Genomic DNA, 19,133 nt, shown 5'->3' on the forward strand with positions numbered 1-19,133 from the left:
TCTGGGTGAATACAGTGGATCACAGCCAGGTTCCCTGTGGGTGAGCGCAGTGGGTCACAACGCAGGAATAGACCCACTGTGGGTGCCTGGTTGTTGTCTATGAGAAAACAGCAATGTGGATAACTCAGGTGAGAAATCACAGTTTGAAAGACCCTAGGAGGGGAACCAGGTGCAGAGCAAAAGAATGGGGCGGAACTAAGGAGCGAGAGTCAATGTTGAACGGGGACACTTGGAAATCGAACACAGCCTAATAAAGCATTGTTATGGAAAAGTGAAGTCAAGCACGACTTATGGTGCATTGAGGGGATAGCAAGGAGCCAAATAGCGAAATAACAAAGTCTATGGAAAAATCATAACATCGGCACATGGGGATTAGCGCAACAGAGTAAAAGCGTATGTATGGCCTAGTATATCATCTCGCCCTATACTGAGCAATTCCACAATGAGAACATCAAGGGCTCACACCACACGAGTGACATCTCCCATCCAGCACAGTTAGAAACCAGTTAAATAGGTCAGCAGATTGACACCCCTTACCTGGATGAATAGCTTGGTGTGGAGGGACCCAGGTGCTAGCGACGCCGCAACCAATCCCACAGGCGTCATGACCTGTCCCACTGCGGCTGCCCGGGAAAGGATGCGCGGTGCCCCATCCCATAGGGAGGGCTAGTTCACTTGGCCATGATCTGGGGGAATGGAGGGCAGTGGGCACGTCTGGGAGTGATATCACACCGGGCCAGGGGCTTGTCTATGCCTTGGAAGCTCTGGACGCCCGTGAGCTGCAACTCAAGTAGACCTCCCTCAATGCTGGACCACCAATCAAAGAGGCAGAGGATTGGGTCATCGAGTCACCGAACAGCACCATCCAGTCCGGTCCTCAGAATCACCAAATGCTCTAGATTTGCTCCCCCTGAAATGCCTTACATTTTATGGAGTACTTTCCAGGGTGGCTATCTTGAAAACCAGACTGGCCTTCCATATTTAATATCTGGGTGGGCCCTGCAAGCAATGCACTCAGCAAGGTGGGGTGCAGACCAGCAACCGACCTGATTCACTATCTGAACACTTCTCCAAACCCAGCTTTTGCAAAACCTCATAGGGCTGAATGCGGGATTGCACTCTAACAAATCAATGAAGCCTGGAATGGCTTTGCGGTGGTGGGAGTTTCATGGAACGGCAAACCTCACCTTGCCTCCTCTCGCCCCTGCCCAAGGTATTCCTGTGGCCATTTTGACTCCAGCGGGTCGCAGTGGCGTTTTTCTTTTTCTCTTGTGGGTTTTCCTCTACGCCCACTGTGATGTGATTGAGTGGGAAGTACCCGCTGTCTATGCTGAGACTGTGGGAAGCGCGGCATTAGCTTTCCAGGTAGGGCGGCAGTGTGGGACAGAGGACACACTGAGCAGTGAGAAGACGTGTGCTTGTCTTTGTGTGTATGTACTTGCCCATCTGTGTTCATTTATTCCCAGAGTGCACATGTGTTTTTGTTTTATTTTCATAGGGAGAGAAAGGTGACAAAGGAGATGGTGGCGTAAAGGGGGCATCCGGTTACCCAGGACGTGATGTAAGCACCATGAAACCACCAGTCCCACTGACCAGATGAATGCTTTCTGCCTCCTTCCCAATAACACTGCCACATTATAGTGGCCAGGAGCCTTCTTGAGACCCCTGCCGGGCCCTCTAGAGCGATACGTCCCAGAATGCCTAGCCATTGGAACCAGCGCCTGACTCTTCCTGGCCTGATCTTGAAGGCGACCCTGGCCTGATCCTCCTTTGTTCGTTTTGCCTTCCCTCCTGTGGGTCTCGGTGTTTTTGACAGTCACAGGTCCCTCATATGTGGACTGAGGTTGTGGGGACTTGCCAGAGAAGCCGATGTCTAGGGCCTGCACGGACAGCATTGCATCCTTTCCTTGAAAGAGATGTTAAGCTCGTTCATTAATTGAGTTTCCTGTTTAGAGTTGCACAGAGAGGTCCTCTGGCAGCATGCCATCCCACTGTGTGGTGGTCAACTCGCTCTACCTTATCCCACTGCACAAGGCCAACGCCAAGCTCCCAACCACTCAATCTCATCTTGTCTGTTCTCTCTTTCCCTTTTCACCTCACATTCTCTTGCTTTTTCCTCTCTCATCCCTTCCCCCCAAGGCGGATAGACCTGCGGAGAAGCAGGTCGGTGTACCTGACAAGTGTGGCCTGAGAGGTGGTCAAATCTGTGCCATCCACTCACCATGAAGAACCAGTCTGTCTATGACTCACGTGCCTTTCTTTTTCACTCTTTCTCTCTTTCTCTCTAGCATCTCTTTGTCTACCTCCAATTTTCCCTGTTTTCCTATATGGGGCCCAAGAGGTTTGAAAGGTCTGCACCCTTGGATTCATTTAGCCGCCATCTTTGTTTAATAGGGGATTGGCTCCCCATGATGCTTGGGGGCACTTTCCTCTTGCAGACTGGAGCTTCCCATGGGCAGGCTTGTCTCAGTGAGTTGCAGGTTCTATCGTAAAGTTGACAGACTCAGGAACCTTTAAGCACCAACTTTGACCCCTTCTCTTCTTTCTTTGGACAGGGGCGGCCGGGGGAGATCTGCATCGTGGGACCCAAGGGAAACAAGGTAAGTACCGTAAGCCTGGGTGGGTTCTCGGGGGTGGGTGGTACTGTTGGGCTTAATGAGGCTATATTCATGGTGTGCCATGCAGATGGTTTTTTTTCTGCTACAAACTTGGTGGGCTCTATGCGTTGCAGCTAAAAAGCTATTACATGGCTCGTCAGTACCCACTTGTGATCACCGTGTAAATGTTGAATGTGGCATGCATGTTTGTGATGCGGCGTGTTTGAAGGGGAAGGTTGAGAATTTGGTTGTGGTGAGTTGGAGTGGACATGGCACGTTGGGAACACCGACACATCAATTCCTCACTGTATCAAAGGAGAAATGACCACCAGGCTGCTGGCACGTGACTGCTGCCCTGTGCCCAATCAGAAACTGAATACGCTACAGCGGGGTCTGCCATGGGCATAAGAAGGCCCACAGATTTTTTTTTTTTCAATGAAAGGCTAGACAGGAATACAAGCATTGGCAGAGCCTCTATTGGGTTTTGCAGTTCCTCACTGCATTTTACACGTATGTTCTAATACTCCTTATATTCTGCCACAGTCACCACTGTAGTGGTCTTGCGGCACCAAGGCTTCTCGGTAGAGTGGAAAGTGCACGTCTGGGGCGAAGGAGTGGAAAAGGCAATAGGAGGAGAGAACAGGGGAAGGGGGCAGATTTTAGACTAACACGAGATGTCTGTAATGTCAGGTGACGCAGGGCTGAAAGGAGGCAGTGGTGTTTGTGATCATTTGACTGTGGGTGGTGTCAGTGCAGAAGGCTGGCCTTGTTCAAAGTAGCATGACATTAATTTGGCACAACATAAGAAACTATAACTTAATATAACATGACGTCACACAATGTACTGTCATATGCTAGTGTAACAAAGCCGGCATTGGGTCTATAAGAATAGGGGTGGTGATAAATAAATAAACAACCAAATACAAATTAAAAATAAGTGAAAATGACATAAATCCAAGAAACGCTGCTTGGTCATGTCGTGGGAATAATCCATCACGGACTCTTCGGGTGGATTGGTGGATCTCTTTAATAGCAGTCAGCAAAGCCAGCATACACAGACCAATCAGCAACCGTATAACAGAAGGAGATTTGGCACAGCACCCCCTCCCCCCGCCCTCCCTCGGTGCACTCTGCTTTTATACAGAAGAGTACACATGCATTTCAATGGAGGAGGCGGTTCAGGCATTGCATGAGTGTTTCGGGTGGCTGTTTGGAGTTTCTCTGCATACAAGTCACAGGCAGACACTGCGTTCTCACGCCTGGCAGAGCTCAGTCTAGATACTAGCGGAAGACATTCTAAGATACACAAACAATGCCTGCTGTGCATGCTACTTCCATGGTTCTGGGTGAGACGTCTCGCTTAATGCTGGTACTTCCACGGTTCTGGGTGAGACGTCTCGCTTAATGCTGGTACGTCCACGGTTCTGGGCGAGATGTCTCGCTTACTGCTGCTACTTCCATGGTTCTGGGTGAGACGTCCCGCTTAATGCTTGTACTTCCACGGTTCTGGGCGAGACGTCTCGCTTACTGCTGCTACTTCCACGGTTCTGGGTGAGACGTTCCGCTTAATGCTTGTACTTCCACGGTTCTGGGCGAGATGTCTTGCTTACTGCTGCTACTTCCATGGTTCTGGGTGAGATGTCCCGCTTAATGCTTGTACTTCCACGGTTCTGGGCGAGACATCTTGCTTACTGCTGCTACTTCCACGGTTCTGGGTGAGACGTCCCACTTAATGCTTGTACTTCCACGGTTCTGGGCGAGATGTCTTGCTTACTGCTGCTACTTCCACGGTTCTGGGTGAGACGTCCCGCTTAATGCTTGTACTTCCACGGTTCTGGGCGAGACATCTCGCTTACTGCTGCTACTTCCACGGTTCTGGGTGAGATGTCTCGCTTACTGCTGCTAGTTCCATGGTTCTGGGAGAGACGTCTTGCTTACTGCTGCTACTTCCACGGTTCTGGGAGAGACGTCTCGCTTACTGCTGCTACTTCCACGGTTCTGGGTGAGACGTCTCGCTTACTGCTGCTACTTCCATGGTTCTGGGTGAGACGTCTCGCTTAATGCTGCTACTTCCACGGTTCTGGGAGAGAAGTCTCGCTTACTGCTGCTACCTCCACGGTTCTGGGTGAGACGTCTCGCTTACTGCTGCTAGTTCCATGGTTCTGGGAGAGACGTCTTGCTTACTGCTGCTACTTCCACGGTTCTGGGAGAGACGTCTCGCTTACTGCTGCTACTTCCATGGTTCTGGGTGAGACGTCCCGCTTAATGCTTGTACTTCCACGGTTCTGGGCGAGACATCTCGCTTACTGCTGCTACCTCCACGGTTCTGGGTGAGACGTCTCGCTTACTGCTGCTAGTTCCATGGTTCTGGGAGAGACGTCTTGCTTACTGCTGCTACTTCCACGGTTCTGGGAGAGACGTCTCGCTTACTGCTGCTACTTCCACGGTTCTGGGTGAGACGTCTCGCTTACTGCTGCTACTTCCATGGTTCTGGGTGAGACGTCTCGCTTAATGCTGCTACTTCCACGGTTCTGGGAGAGAAGTCTCGCTTACTGCTGCTACCTCCACGGTTCTGGGTGAGACGTCTTGCTTACCGCTGCTAGTTCCACGGTTCTGGGAGAGACGTCTTGCTTACCGCTGCTAGTTCCATGGTTCTGGGTGAGACGTCTCGCTTACTGCTGCTGCTTCCACGGTTCTGGGTGAGACGTCTCGCTTACCGCTGCTAGTTCCACGGTTCTGGGAGAGACGTCTTGCTTACCGCTGCTAGTTCCATGGTTCTGGGTGAGACGTCTCGCTTACTGCTGCTGCTTCCACGGTTCTGGGAGAGACGTCTCGCTTACTGCTGCTACTTCCGCCTGCTGGAGCTGCATCTCCGGACAAGGCTGCTCTGTAAAACGATGCACCAAACTGGAAATTGATCAGAAACGAGGGCTGTAGAAGCAGCCAATCTTATGCAGCGGAAGTTGAAGCGTAGCTGCAGGCAAGAAGTTTGCGCTACAATATAGGACGCTTGCGTTTTGGCAATAAGGCACTGTTAGACATGGCAGTCGGCGAGTAACACACATGGATAGTGGTGTAACTGGATAGTGGAAGAGTGCGGTGACTTTACCATTTCCCATTCTCCCCCCCACACGCACAAGATACAAAGTGTGAACGCAGAATTACAAAATTAAAAACACTTGGGTAGAACAGGGTTACTTACTGTGCAATGAAAGTGGAAGTCCATCGTGACTCTATGGGGGAGGGGAGAGCACCCCCAGAAAAGGAATGTAAAGGTGAGGCTTAAAAAGCAAAACTGAATTTTAACATTTTGGAAAACATGTATTTGCGGACAAAACACATACATCTTAAAAGGCCAGCGTTCAATACACACGCACAGACTCACATGCACACACGCAGAAACGCATGCACGCCCACACCCTCCCCCCACAAACACACACGCCGTGCTCCAGCTGCACCCTTTTAGATGTTTCGGTATGATCGCTGCAGTGATGCTGGGAAAATGAGAATGAACCTTTGAGCATTTATATTAAAGTCCAACTAAAACAGCAGGCCAGCTGAAGGGCCGATCATCCTGTCCTGGGACTATGATTAGGCGCGCTACACGCCTCTGCTGGCTGATTAAATACTTCTATCCATGTATGTTATCAGCTGAGGCACAGAGTCTACCGATTAGACCCACTGCTGCAGAGCCCCATAACATGCTTTTGATCACAGCACCATCTGCTATGACATCCTCATTAATGTTAAAACACACTTTCAAGCCCCAACTACCCAGGGTCTTAACCAGTGTCCATCAGAACACGGTAAACTCTAGAAAATAATATTAGTACAGGCAGGGGAGTTGCTAGGTCTGGAAAAGACCCGGGCTACGCTGATGTCGGAACTGTTGGGACTGGGGGTTAGCTAGTCTTTTGGCTGTAGCTCCTGAGATTCTATCCGGGGCTACAACCAAAAGATCAGGGGCTATAGCCCCTTTAGCCCCCTCCCCACTCCCCCTAGCAACGCCCCTGAGTACAGGGCTAAAAGTAGGGCAGTACACGTGTGAAACAAAAGACAGACGCCGGATACATGAGGCCATGCGTAGGAAGGGATATTCTGCTTGGTGAATGTCGTTTGCAGCAAGAGGAGAATATTGTTCGGTACCAAGACCCAGAACCAGTTTATCAGTCATTCTGGGGCAATCCATGTGAATATGCCAGTTATAAGTGATGAAAGAAGGATCCAATAGCGTGAATGCAATATGCTCATTTCTGCCTGAGTAACATCTGAGCAGTATTCATGATTTACCATTAAGCTCTGGGGCAGCCCAAGCAGCTGCCTGGCTCCTCCGCTGTCTGCAGGTCTCATGCTTAAGAACAGAGCTTAAGTTCCATGCATACCTCAAAACCTACAACCTTGAAACACTTTGTATAGGCGCGTTGTAAATGTCAAATCATAACCAATCAAGACCCTCACTTGCGAAATGTCAAACTACCAAATGCAGCATATGCAGCGTGGGGAGGGGGGTGATTACATCATGTCTAATGCCCGCGGAAAGTCATTTACATCACATTTTATACTCTCAGAATCCAGGCCCCTTACATATTCCCCATGCAGCCTTTAATTCGTTCTCCCCCTTTTTTTAAAAACAATATTTACAACCCAACTGGCACCACAATCCCCAGTGAGATGGATGGAAAGAGCGAGAAAGACAGAGAGAGGGAATTAGCAAAAGCTAAAGGGGGCATAAGGAGCGGGGAAGCAAAGAAAACATTGAAGAAGCAGCGCAGGGAGTGAGACACAGAGACCTAACTGTGACTGTTTATAGAAACTGTGACAGACGGACTAGAACCGAGACAGGCCTCGGATGGGAGACTAGGACTAGTATCCGAGACTGGCCTAGGATGGGAGACTAGGACTAGAACTGAAACTAGTCTAGAATTGGAGATTAGGACTAGTATCCAAGACTGGCCTAGGATGGGAGACTAGGACTAGTATCTGAGACTGGCCTAGGATGGGAGACTAGGACTAGAACTGAAACTGGTCTAGAATTGGAGATTAGGACTAGTATCCAAGACTGGCCTAGAATGGGAGACTAGGACTAGTATCTGAGACTGGTGTAGGATGGGAGACCAGGACTAGAACCGAGACTGAAAGACTTGCAGAGTGGGCTAGGACGAGGGGCAGTGATGAGGGACAAAGAGGGACTGTGACCGAGACTCCTTACATTACCTGGCTATAGTTCTTTGCTTCTCAGCATGTTGGCAGAAGTAAGCATGCTGAGAGGCAGGACACAACAAATAACCATCTGTGATGAAGCGAAAACCTGCCACTGGCCCTGCAGTTTCTATACAGGGCCAGTGCACAGCAAGTAGAGCGCTCGCTTTGACATCTGTGCAGAGCCTGCTGGATGCAGGTTCTAATCCCGGCGGGCCAAACTCAGCCTTTCATCCTTCTGAGGTCGATAAATGAGCACCACACACCGTGGGTAATAATAAGCAGCGCTCAGATGCCTGTGGGTTCATAGCGCTATATAAATGCTAAATGATTGTTATTATTAATATTATTATTATTATGCCTTCCAAGTAGTCTGCTGCTCCACACCCATTGCGTTTCGCTCCTGGCTATATCATTCATTGTGCCACAGGGTGGCACTGAATCGCCTCCATATGTGCTAAAACAAAAAATGTTCTGAGGGTCTGAGGGGCAGTGAGCAAGACTTCTTTTCCAAGTGCCGACCACCACTGTCATGGGCATTTGGCCTCTCATGATTAGTTTTGTATGAAGCGGTCACCGCCTAATCCTCGCAACTTGGTAACTGCTTCCAAATGAAACATGCTGTGAGGCGGGGGGGGGCGTGGGGGATTGGGTCCTGGCTGAAACCCTCAGCTGCTTTGCTTTCGTTGCTCACGACACCCTGACCCTATTACACACCCACCTTGCCGCCTTGTAATGTCGATGTTATTCCAAAATTGATGAGAATATGTTGTTGTGTCGTCCTTAAACACTGTCATGCATTCTAATGCCCTTTGTACTCATTTTATGAAACAACCACACATAGGACACAACCCCCAATATGTTGCTTCTTGGAGTAATGGTGTAAATGATAATGATTTGTTATTGACATAGCGCCTTAAGCCAAAGCGCTTTACAGAGAACATATTTACATACATTTATCATCCCAACCGAAGTTGGTACTCATTTGTTGACCTCAGAAGGATGAAAGGCTGAGTTAGCCTTGACGGAATTCGAACGTGCGACCAGCAGATCACACATAGATCACAGCAGTGAGCACTCAACCCGCTGAGCTGTCTTACCGGCTGTAAGCTAAAAATAGAAGGGCTTCACTAGAGAAGATGTAACCATTGAAAAGCAATCACCATCAATTGATTAATGAGTCTGAGGTTTTAACAAAAGCTTGAAGATGAAGAAATGGGGCTGAAATGAAAAAATAAAGAATGAAAGGAAAGAGACAAGAAAGAGAAAAAAAACAGAGTAAGAAAAGGCAGCACTGAAAGGGTTCTTCTGAAACCATTTATCATCTGATATGATAGTTTATTTGTATTGCGCTTATACACATGTGAATTTAGTTTCAGCTTTTTTATTAAAAGGCTCTGGGTAAAGTTACATTTTTATAGGGCCAATAAAACATCTCAAGCTACTTCTCGTTTATGGTTATTTGTGGCAATTCTAATTTTCCCGGCATGGGTGTAATTGTTACCGGGCCTGGGCGAGTCGGCTGGGAGTATTTTCCGAAGCTAGTGTCACATGCAAGGAACATGTAGCAAGAGAGCGTGGGGGTCCTTAGAGCACCTGATCCGTGCATGCCCCCATCTTCTAGGGGACTACCGCAATGTGTCGTCGCTCTTACGTTCGTACAGCGCTCCAATGCTCCCTAGCTAAATTAACGCTATTTAAATATACGTACAAGCATGTGTGAGAGCCGTGTGGCGTAATATGTAAATATGTTAATGTTAATGTTAATGTTAAAGGATATTTGTACCGCGCACTATCACCACCGGAGTGGTCCCCTGGCGCTCTGGCGGCTCTGAAAGAGGGAGGGGGGTTGTGTTAGTGGGAATAAGCTGGAAAAGTGCAAGAGATCAGTGATATGCTGATGGCAGCCTCAGCCCGGTGGGTCCGTCGGCAGGGCTTGGGGTGTTTTACAGTCGGTAGTCGTCGTGTGCTGTTGTGCAAGTCTATGTGGGGTTTGTTTTGTTGTTGCAGTGTGGTGAAGTTAGTGCGGATTGCTGCGTTTTAGGATTGTGGTTGTGTTTGATTAGAGTTTGAGAAGTGTGTGCAGAGGGATGAAATTGTTAGTGGATTGGTTAGTTGGCATTGCTGTCCTTGCAGTTATGTCTATGTCTGATGTTTGCTATCATTCACTATTCCATCGTTGCTAATTTTCAATATTCTGTCTAGATGTGAGGCAGGCTAGTGATCACGATTCCAATCAAGTGTTGCACTTACCATCATTCACAGTTTCATCCAAGTGTGGGGCATGCTAACATTCACATCTCTATCCAGATATATATGTAAAGTGGTCCGTTGCTTCCCGGAGCTGGGTCCGTGCTCAATAATAATAATTAATACATTTGCAACCAATGCCGAGCAGACCAGACCTGTAAATGACCTTTGCTTTGAAGGGGAGAACACACAGGGTTTTTCACAGCTGTATGCTAATTCACTTCCCTGCCATAATTCAGGTATTAGCCTACTTATTCCAAAAACATTCAACCTTTTACTTTAGAGCACATTTTTTTGATCGTTTTCTTTGTTGAAATTAGGTCAAATTTAATTAAATATATTTATAGGGTGGGGTAACGGAATAGGAGGGTTGGGGGGTTGCAGTGGGTCTCCCTCCGCATTCTCAACCAAAAAATGACCAAAATAAATTCAGTCAAATGTGAAAAGGTCAAATATTTTCGACCAAGTAGACCTAAACCATAATTCATAGTTGCTGTGAGCGGCACATATAGAAACGTAGGTAATATAATGTGAAGTGGTCTTGCATAGCGCCCTTCTGCCATTTTTTGGGCACTACGTGGACCTGCAAAGATGAAGAGTGGGCACCGATAGTGGGGTTGAGGGATAAACAGGAGCGAACCCTGTGGTGATGGTGAGTGCGGACCGGAAGTACTCGAGCTCGGGACCCCGGTCTGGCTGGTTATGGCGTGTAGCAGTGACACCTGTGTTGATGCTTCCTACGGAAGGTAAAACACAAGATCTGCTGTACAGCCTCGACAGCGGGGAAGCGACTGATTTGTAGGGGTGGAGATATGTGGTGGGGTAAATATGTAGCGGGCCATGCAGAGGGCTCTCAGCATCTTCACCAAATACATGTGATAGGAGTGGTTCCAGCAAGACAGCGGCATGTGTGCATGGGGTTTTGTGTGTGCATTGTAATGCAGAAAGGTGTATCGATTAGTTGGGGAATGGAGAGTGGTTGAGGGTGCTTGAGGACTCATGGTATTTGTGTTCGAGGCTAGGTTGCACCAATAGTGTTCTAGTCTTCCTATTGGGATAAGGTGTTCTCATTTATTTGGGTTCCATTATATGATCGTTGTGTGGAGTCAGTCTGATGTGGGTGGGAGTTGAGGAGGTGGACCCAACTGAACGTGATTTCCAAGTGCCCTCGATTAAGCATTGCGTATTTGCCGCACGCGTTGGTTATGTTGACCCGAAGGGTTCCATCTTTGTTTTATCAAGTTTGCTGCTCTCTCCAGACATGGGGCCTGATTCATGGAACTGTGCACAGGAATCCTGCAAGGGCTGCGCACCGAGAAGGACACTGCACAAGCCTGCGCTCAGAGTAACAAATGTGCGCCCTGCGTATTCATGGAATTGTTTGCGCAAAGTGACCGTATTCGCAAGTCGCTGTCGGAACGCCACGATACACCCACACACCAAGCATAAACAGCCAGATCAGCTACTTTTGCGCGCTCCCCAGGCATGAATGCACGCACCCTTCACACAGTGCACGTGGCCCCCCACAAGCACACCTGCATCTCAGGGACCGAGCACACGGTCCCCTGTAACTGTTCCCAGCAACCCGACAACCTGCGTATAAAACATTGTAACTCGGTCTACACTTGGAAAATCTGTGTGCGAACCCACGTAAACCATTCCTGCACCCCGCTACACTGCTTCGTTCACCCCCAAGTTACATAAGAACCCTGGTTGAGTACACGCCCCCTGAAATCCAACATGCAACCTCACCTCTGTGCTACCAATCTTACGTGCAAGTGTACTTACGCCTGCCTTCGGGTTGCAGATTTTATGAAGGACTTGCGTGGACATTTCCCGGCTGAGAGGTTACGCCATTGATTCAATGAATACGTATCATGCCACGTAATAGTGGGCGTGCAAGGGACGGCCTGTAGGCCATCCCTCGGAACGCCCGCTTTTTCGCATGTTCTTCCCCTTTTTGGTGTTCTGCCCCCTTCCCAGCCCTCTGCGCAAGCCACACCTACACTCTGTGTGGAATCTTGAGCAAGGCCCTCGATGGCTCGCACAGACGTGCCAAGCCAGCACGAACTACACGCAAGTCCAGGAAAAGTACCGTACATTTGATTCCATGAACCGACGAATGCGGATTTGCATGCAGTTGCACGCGCAAGTACCATATTTTACATGCAAATAGTTCCATGGATGGGGCCCATGGTGTCCAGGCTCGTCCTGGCTTTCATCTTGGTGCTCCAGGCTTTGGGATTTGCCTTGCGGAGCTGCTTGGTCTGAGTGGTCCCGTCAGGCTTAGGTGTCCACGCCTTGGCTGGAAAGTGGATTGAAGAGGTCTGATCAGTCTGGTCCTTGGTGGTGGGGTGCTAGTTTGTTGCAGTGTTCTGCTTTATCTGTAATCATTTGTTGTGGAATGCAAGTGAAAGCCCATTGGGCCATATGCCCTCAGAACAGTCAGTTAGTAAAGCATCTCTCCATATCCGGGCAGTTATTTTAATACCCCTTTTGTTTTTTTTCCAGGGAGACCCCGGCTACGTTGGACCTGAGGGGCTTGCGGGAGAACCTGGCAAGCCTGGAATACCAGGATTACCTGGTATTGGATTTCCCGGGAAACCGGTGAGTCAATGCATGCCATGTGCATGTTAGTTGCAGATATCAACCCTGCTACCTGGTCAGACCCTCCACCAGCAGCTATTCTGTACTGCCAGTCTCCCTAGTCACCGCTTTGCTGCACTGTCAGACTCCCGGTGTGAAACCCTGACGTTCTTGCAGATTCTCTGTCTGCAGCCATGCTGTACTGGCAGACACCCTGCCTGCAGCCCTGTTGTGCTGTAAGACTCCCTGCCTGCAGCCCTGCTGTACTGTCAGACTCCCTGCCTGCAGCCATGCTGTACTGTTTGTCACACTCCCTTTCTCAAGCCATGCTGTACCAATGTAGCACTGCTAGACTTCCTGTGTGCAGTTAGGCTGTACTGCAGACTCCTTCCCAGTAGTTATGCTGCACTGTCAAACTGTTAATCTTCAGCCAACCTGCGTGCAGCCTTTCTATAGTGTCAGACTCCTTATCCGAATCCATCATTTGCTGTCAGAAACCCCTCTGCAGTCACGCTATGCAATTAGACTTCCTCGCTGCACCCTTTATGTACGGTTTTACTCCCTGTCTGCATCCATACTGTACTGTTAGACTCCCTGTTTTCCTGTGTGGAGCCCTGCTGTACGGTCAGACTCCTTGGCTGCAGCCATGCTTTACAGTCGGACTCCTTGATTGGAGCACTGTTGTACTGTCATGCTCCCTGTCTGCAGCTTTTCTATAGTGTTAGACTCTTGTCCGAAACCATTAACTACAGCCAGACAACCCCCTGCAGCCATGCCATACAGTTGGACGTCCTCTTTGCAGTCCTGATATAATGTCAGACTCCCTGACTGCAGCGCTGCTGTGCTGTCAGACTCCCTGCCTGGAGCCCTGCTCTGCTGTCAGACTAAATGCCTGCAGCCCTGCTGTACCATCAGACTCCTTGCCTGCAGCCCTGCTGAGCTGTTAGACTCCCTGCCTGCAGCCCAGCTGTACTGTCAGACTCCCTGCCTGCAGCCCTGCAGTGCTGTCAGACTCCCTGCCTGCAGCTCTGCTCTACCTGCATGGAGCTTTGCTGGACTGTCAGACTCCCTGCCTGGAGCCCTGCTGTGCAGTCAGACTCCTGCTGTACTGTCAGACTCCCTCTCTGCAGCCCTGCTGTACTGTCAGACTCCCTGTCTACAGCCCTGCTGTACTGTCAGACTCCCTCTCTGTAGCCCTGCTGTACTGTCAGACTCCCTCCCTGCAGTCCTGCTGTGATTTCAGACTCCTTGCCTGGAGCCCAGCTGTGCTGTCAGACTCCCTCTCTGCAGCCCTGCTGTACTGTCAGACTCCCTCCCTGCAGCCCTGCTGTGCTGTCAGACTCCCTGCCTGCAGCCCTGCTCTACCTGCATGGAGCTTTGCTGGACTGTCAGACTCCCTCCCTGGAGCCCTGCTGTGCAGTCAGACTCCCTGTCTACAGCCCTGCTGTACTGTCAGACTCCCTCTCTGCAGCCCTGCTGTACTGTCAGACTCCCTGCCTGCACCCCTGCTGTGCGGTCCGACTCCCTGCATGGAGCCCTGCTGTGCTGTCAGACTCCCTGCCTCGAGCCCTGCTGTGCAGTCAGACTCCCGGTCTACAGCCCTGCTGTACTGTAAGACTCCCTCCCTGCAGTCCTGCTGTGATTTCAGACTCCTTGCCTGGAGCCCAGCTGTGCTGTCAGACTCCCTCTCTGCAGCCCTGCTGTACTGTCAGACTCCCTCCCTGCAGCCCTGCTGTGCTGTCAGACTCCCTGCCTGCAGCCCTGCTCTACCTGCATGGAGCTTTGCTGGACTGTCAGACTCCCTGCCTGGAGCCCTGCTGTGCAGTCAGACTCCCTGTCTACAGCCCTGCTGTACTGTCAGACTCCCTCTCTGCAGCCCTGCTGTACTGTCAGACTCCCTGCCTGCACCCCTGCTGTGCGGTCCGACTCCCTGCATGGAGCCCTGCTGTGCTGTCAGACTCCCTGCCTCGAGCCCTGCTGTGCAGTCAGACTCCCCGTCTACAGCCCTGCTGTACTATCAGACTCCCTCTCTTCAGCCCGGCTATGCTGTCAGACTCCCTCCCTGCAGTCCTGCTGTGATTTCAGACTCCTTGCCTGGAGCCCAGCTGTGCTGTCAGACTCCCTCTCTGCAACCCTGCTGTACTGTCAGACTCCCTCCCTGCAGTCCTGCTGTGATTTCAGACTCCTTGCCTGGAGCACAGGTGTGCTGCCAGACTTCCGGCCTGCACCCCTGCTGTGCGGTCCGACTCCCTGCATGGAGCCCTGCTGTGCTGTCAGACTCCCTACCTCGAGCCCGGCTGTGCTGTCAGACTCCCTGCCTGCAGCCCTGCTGTACTGTAAGACTCCCTCCCTGCAGCCCTGCTCTACCTGCATGCAGCCTTTCTGGACTGCAAGACCCTTTGCCCATCAGGACCTGCTATTGGTCTCTTTGTCTCATTCTTACGCCATGATTGTATAGCCAACGCCGCAATTCTATTGGGGCGTTGGTCACTTTGGAGTTGCCTACATGCTCTGCGCATACATGTTCCATGGGTAATCCATGCACAAACCATTTGGGATGGCATTGGTCAGCTGATGTCCTGTGACCCTGCCCAGGTATTGATGACTGTCTGTCTACTCCATGTGAATAATCTTTATAAACAGATGCCTCTGCATTTCCTTTCAGGGCACCCCCGGCGGCCCCCCAGGTCCTCCAGGAGAAGTTGTAAGTGACCCAAGAATGCTCTCTCTGGGCTCTGGGATGGGTGCTGGGATGGGTGCTGAAGTCTATTTTCTATTTCTTGCATCCAAGTGGGAGGGGGGCTGTTCGCTGTATGCACAGTATACGGGGAGGGGTCATTTACCAAGTTGCCCAGTGGGTGACACCGGGGCAGAGGGGGTCTCGAGGTTGGGTCTGCACCAGGCTGGCCCAGTGTTGGGTGAAGCGCATGTTGACTTCTGAGTTTAAGGTTTTACGATGGATGGTTGAGGGGGGTGGGTCCTAACATCCTTCATGATTCGCGGGAAATAATGGCTGCATGTACTGTTCGGTGGGGTGTGGCGCCACCATGCTGTGGTCCTGTGACCCTTGGCCTCTGTGTGATTTCTAGGAGGTGAGAAGGGCACTGCTCCCTGTGGTCCTGTCTGTCTACTAGGGAGACCTGGGACCCAGAGCTGGTGGTAGAAGCAGTCAATGCATTGAAAAGATCCTCCGGCCTGAGAGTGGGTAGGGAACGAACGCTCCTAGAATTCATTGTGTCAAAAGTGGGGGCTGGGAGGGGGAGAGCCAGGAGGCTGTGCTTTTGTTCCAGATAACGTTAGGTTCCAGGTACTGCAATGCGATGGAAGATGACGTGGCGGTCAACATGTTGGCTGTACCTCTGGGAGAGCCAGAGTGAATTTTTGGTCACTCCTCATAATATGACATTAAAGGTCTCCTAAAATGAGTGACCCTATAGTTCTTGCTTAGGACTTACTATGAGAGGAGCAGCGCATGAAGGGCACAGGCCTGTGGCCTGTTATTGGTAACTCACCCCCTTGGCGCTGCCAGGGCACCGCCTCCCATTGCCTAATGTGCGCAGCTTGGTCCTTACATGGACAAATCATACAACATAGTAATGTATTTATTTATTTATTTAATGCACATCTACTTTGCGCAGTTGGATCCCTCGGTCTACTGCCGTAAACCGGTGGTTACTTTTTTATGATTTAGATGAAGGAGAGGGGGGTAATAGTGGGAACAGTGACTGGGGGCTGCGCGTAGAGAAAACGTAAGACATCTACAGTATATGTAGAGAGTCGGCTATTGAAGCTGTCGGGGTACACAGGACCTGCCACAAGACAGAAGAGGAGATCAGTGGAGTGGGGTTGGGTGGAGAAAAGAGAAAGTGTCAGGGCTGATTCGAATGCAGGGATTGTGGTAGAATGTGGGATCACAGTGACAAGCGAATTCAGTGAAATTCAGAGGAAATCGTCTCGGGAGGATAGTTCAGGGGCAACGTGCTCGCTTTGGAAGCAAGACGACGTAGAGCAACACAGGTTCGAATCCAAGGTCAGCGCTTGGAAACCTCTCTGTATTAACCGTGAAACCTCTCTGTATTAACCGTGTTATAAATAACCAATCATAAACAAAGAAGGCGAAGGAGCAAAAGTGGATGGTAACACAGGGGAGAGTGGGGAGTAGAGTGATTGAGTCGAGCAGTGGAGTAAAGGATAAGGAGGAGCGGGTGATCGAGTTCACTAGGTAAGCTGGTGGGCAAGGTCGTGGCTAGATTTACAGACTAATAGTTAAGAGTTTGTAGAGAGCACAAGCAGCCAATGTAACATTTTTTGGTTGTTGAGGAAACAAAGCGGCCGCGAGGGAAACCCAGAAGTAGTCTCGGGCAATAGTCAAAATGTATGAGTATGTGGGTCAAGATCATTGTTTTTAGGTGGTTCGTTAGAGGATGGTGAAACACAAAGGTAGGCACACGCCCCATTAACAACCTCAACCACTGGGACTAAATGTCATGAAGTATTACAAACGTGTGCTTAAGGTCTTTTTATACAGAAGACTTAAAGTCCACAAAATAAACATGCATCCAACAATTGGTGAACAATCCCCTCGACACAAAATTCAATGCATGTGTGAATGATTCACTCAATACATAATTGTAAGAAATGACACGACGTGTTTACATAAATCACAACACTTAAAGGCCTTTTCCAATAGGAAAAGTTACAAAGTGAAAAGCAACAACAAGTAAAACACAAACCGCAGAATCCTAAAATATATCATTAAGAATTCATGAATGGAACAGAAACAACTCAAAGTGTGTTATTCCATGCCATAGACTAAACAGTCCGTCTGACCATCAAAGCGGCAGTCCACCAGACGAGACACAACGACTCAATATGTCTCTCCTATAGCGAGCTCATGTAGGTAGGGGCGTTTCCTAGTCAACCCTACTCCAGTTTCAACCATATCCCTGTATCGGGCTGCTATTCCTCAGGACTGGTCCAATGTTTTCTTGTTTTCAAAGGAGTTTTTTTTTTCTTTTTTAGGCGTCTTCCTGTTGTCCAATAAATTCAAAACACACGGGAAGGACAGTGTGTTCTGGGGATTCCTGTTATGAACTTATAATGACATAAACTAAAATCCCAATTGTTTTAGAATATTCCCTATTTCAAGGTTGGCCGGTTAATATCGTGCCTCGGGAATTAAACGTGAGAAGAGCTACCAAAAACAGTAATAATATATAACATTTGCTGGTCCAAAAATGTGTCTGCTTAGTAGCAAATCATCTAAACTGTGGCCTTCTCGGTGTCAGAAACAGACCAAAAAGGAATTATAGTGTGAAGAAAAAAAATAATTAAATAATAATATTCTTGTACACTCCACACAATTTCCTCCCAGGGCTCACACAGATCTATGACAACCACACAAGGATGGTTCATTTAGGACTAAATTTCCATGGCCCTACAGCACGAATAAATTGGAATTTTACTGCGTGCCGCGGGGGAAGAGCCCTATTTGATATAGACAACTGTAAGTGTGTACAAGAATATTATTATTTCATATTTGTTCTTCTCACTAAAATTCCTTTTTGGTAATACTTCTTGTTGGACGATGGTACTTTTTTTGATATCAAGAAGGTTGAGCCGTGCAGCAGTCGTAGTGGATGTGATAAATTGGTGAGATCGCTGTCGAAGAGGACCGCAAGTGTATATGCTTTGGGGGATGAGTGTAGGGGGAAAGGAAATGGAAAGTGTAAGGAGGACGGGAGGAGCATGTGGGGTAGGGAGTAAGATTGCTTAAGTTTTTAAGAAATTGAGCAGTAGACAGCGAAGTGCCATCAATTAGGGGATAGCTGAGAAGCAGCGGGACACATGATGGCAGAAGTCAGAGCTTAAGGTGAGAACGGAAAAGACAACCTGGGTATCGCAAGCGAGGGAGAAGATGAATTAACCCAGAGAGGGGGGTGCCTAGGGTTTAGTGGGCCCCGGTCAGAATCCTGGGTGACACCCTCTGGGCGAGATCAGAGATGTTTGTGTTCTAGGAGATGGGGTGGGGGGTGATATTTATTAAAGGTAAGATACCTAGGACAGAACCCTGAGGGACACCCACTGCGAGAGATGCATTTCTTCACATTGTCACATTTACTTTGTCTGCATTGACTTTGCAAGACATTTACTTTGTCATTGCAGGGGAGGTCCTCCTTTATCCCGCTTCTTTTCCTACCTCATATTCTTCCCCCTCTGCTACCCCTTGACCCCACACGTAACCATACGCTATCCCTAACGACATCCATTACCATCTTCACAACGTGAAGATGAGGACAGAGTGAATCCAGGACATTGTAAATGTCCGGCGAAGTGAATGTATGACAAAGGCAGTGTATGTGGCAATGTAAATGGGGGATACCACTGGGCGGTGGGGAGATCAGAGGGGTTCACGGTCCAGTAGATGGAATATGGTTGGCATGAAAGGTAGAGGGCCTAGGACACATTTCTGGGGGACACCCACTGGGAGGTGGCCGAGAT

The 19,133-nt window shown here is 49.5% G+C and overlaps 1 protein-coding gene across 8 annotated transcripts in view; it reads left to right on the forward strand.

Annotated features, from left to right (window-relative positions):
- The window catches only part of COL16A1 (collagen type XVI alpha 1 chain), a 706,769-nt gene that overhangs the window by 393,039 nt on the left and 294,597 nt on the right, over nucleotides 1-19,133 (forward strand). For all 8 annotated transcript variants that reach the window (XM_069622515.1, XM_069622517.1, XM_069622520.1 and 5 more), the window contains 4 exons: nucleotides 1,499-1,561; nucleotides 2,556-2,600; nucleotides 12,558-12,653; nucleotides 15,298-15,336. In XM_069622515.1, the coding sequence (XP_069478616.1) occupies nucleotides 1,499-1,561; nucleotides 2,556-2,600; nucleotides 12,558-12,653; nucleotides 15,298-15,336 (243 nt within the window). The remainder of the gene's footprint in view (nucleotides 1-1,498; nucleotides 1,562-2,555; nucleotides 2,601-12,557; nucleotides 12,654-15,297; nucleotides 15,337-19,133) is intronic.

This window comes from Ambystoma mexicanum, chromosome 11 (genome assembly GCF_040938575.1).
Source record: "Ambystoma mexicanum isolate Mex_15411 chromosome 11, UKY_AmexF1_1, whole genome shotgun sequence".
Taxonomy (NCBI): Eukaryota; Metazoa; Chordata; class Amphibia; order Caudata; family Ambystomatidae; genus Ambystoma; species Ambystoma mexicanum.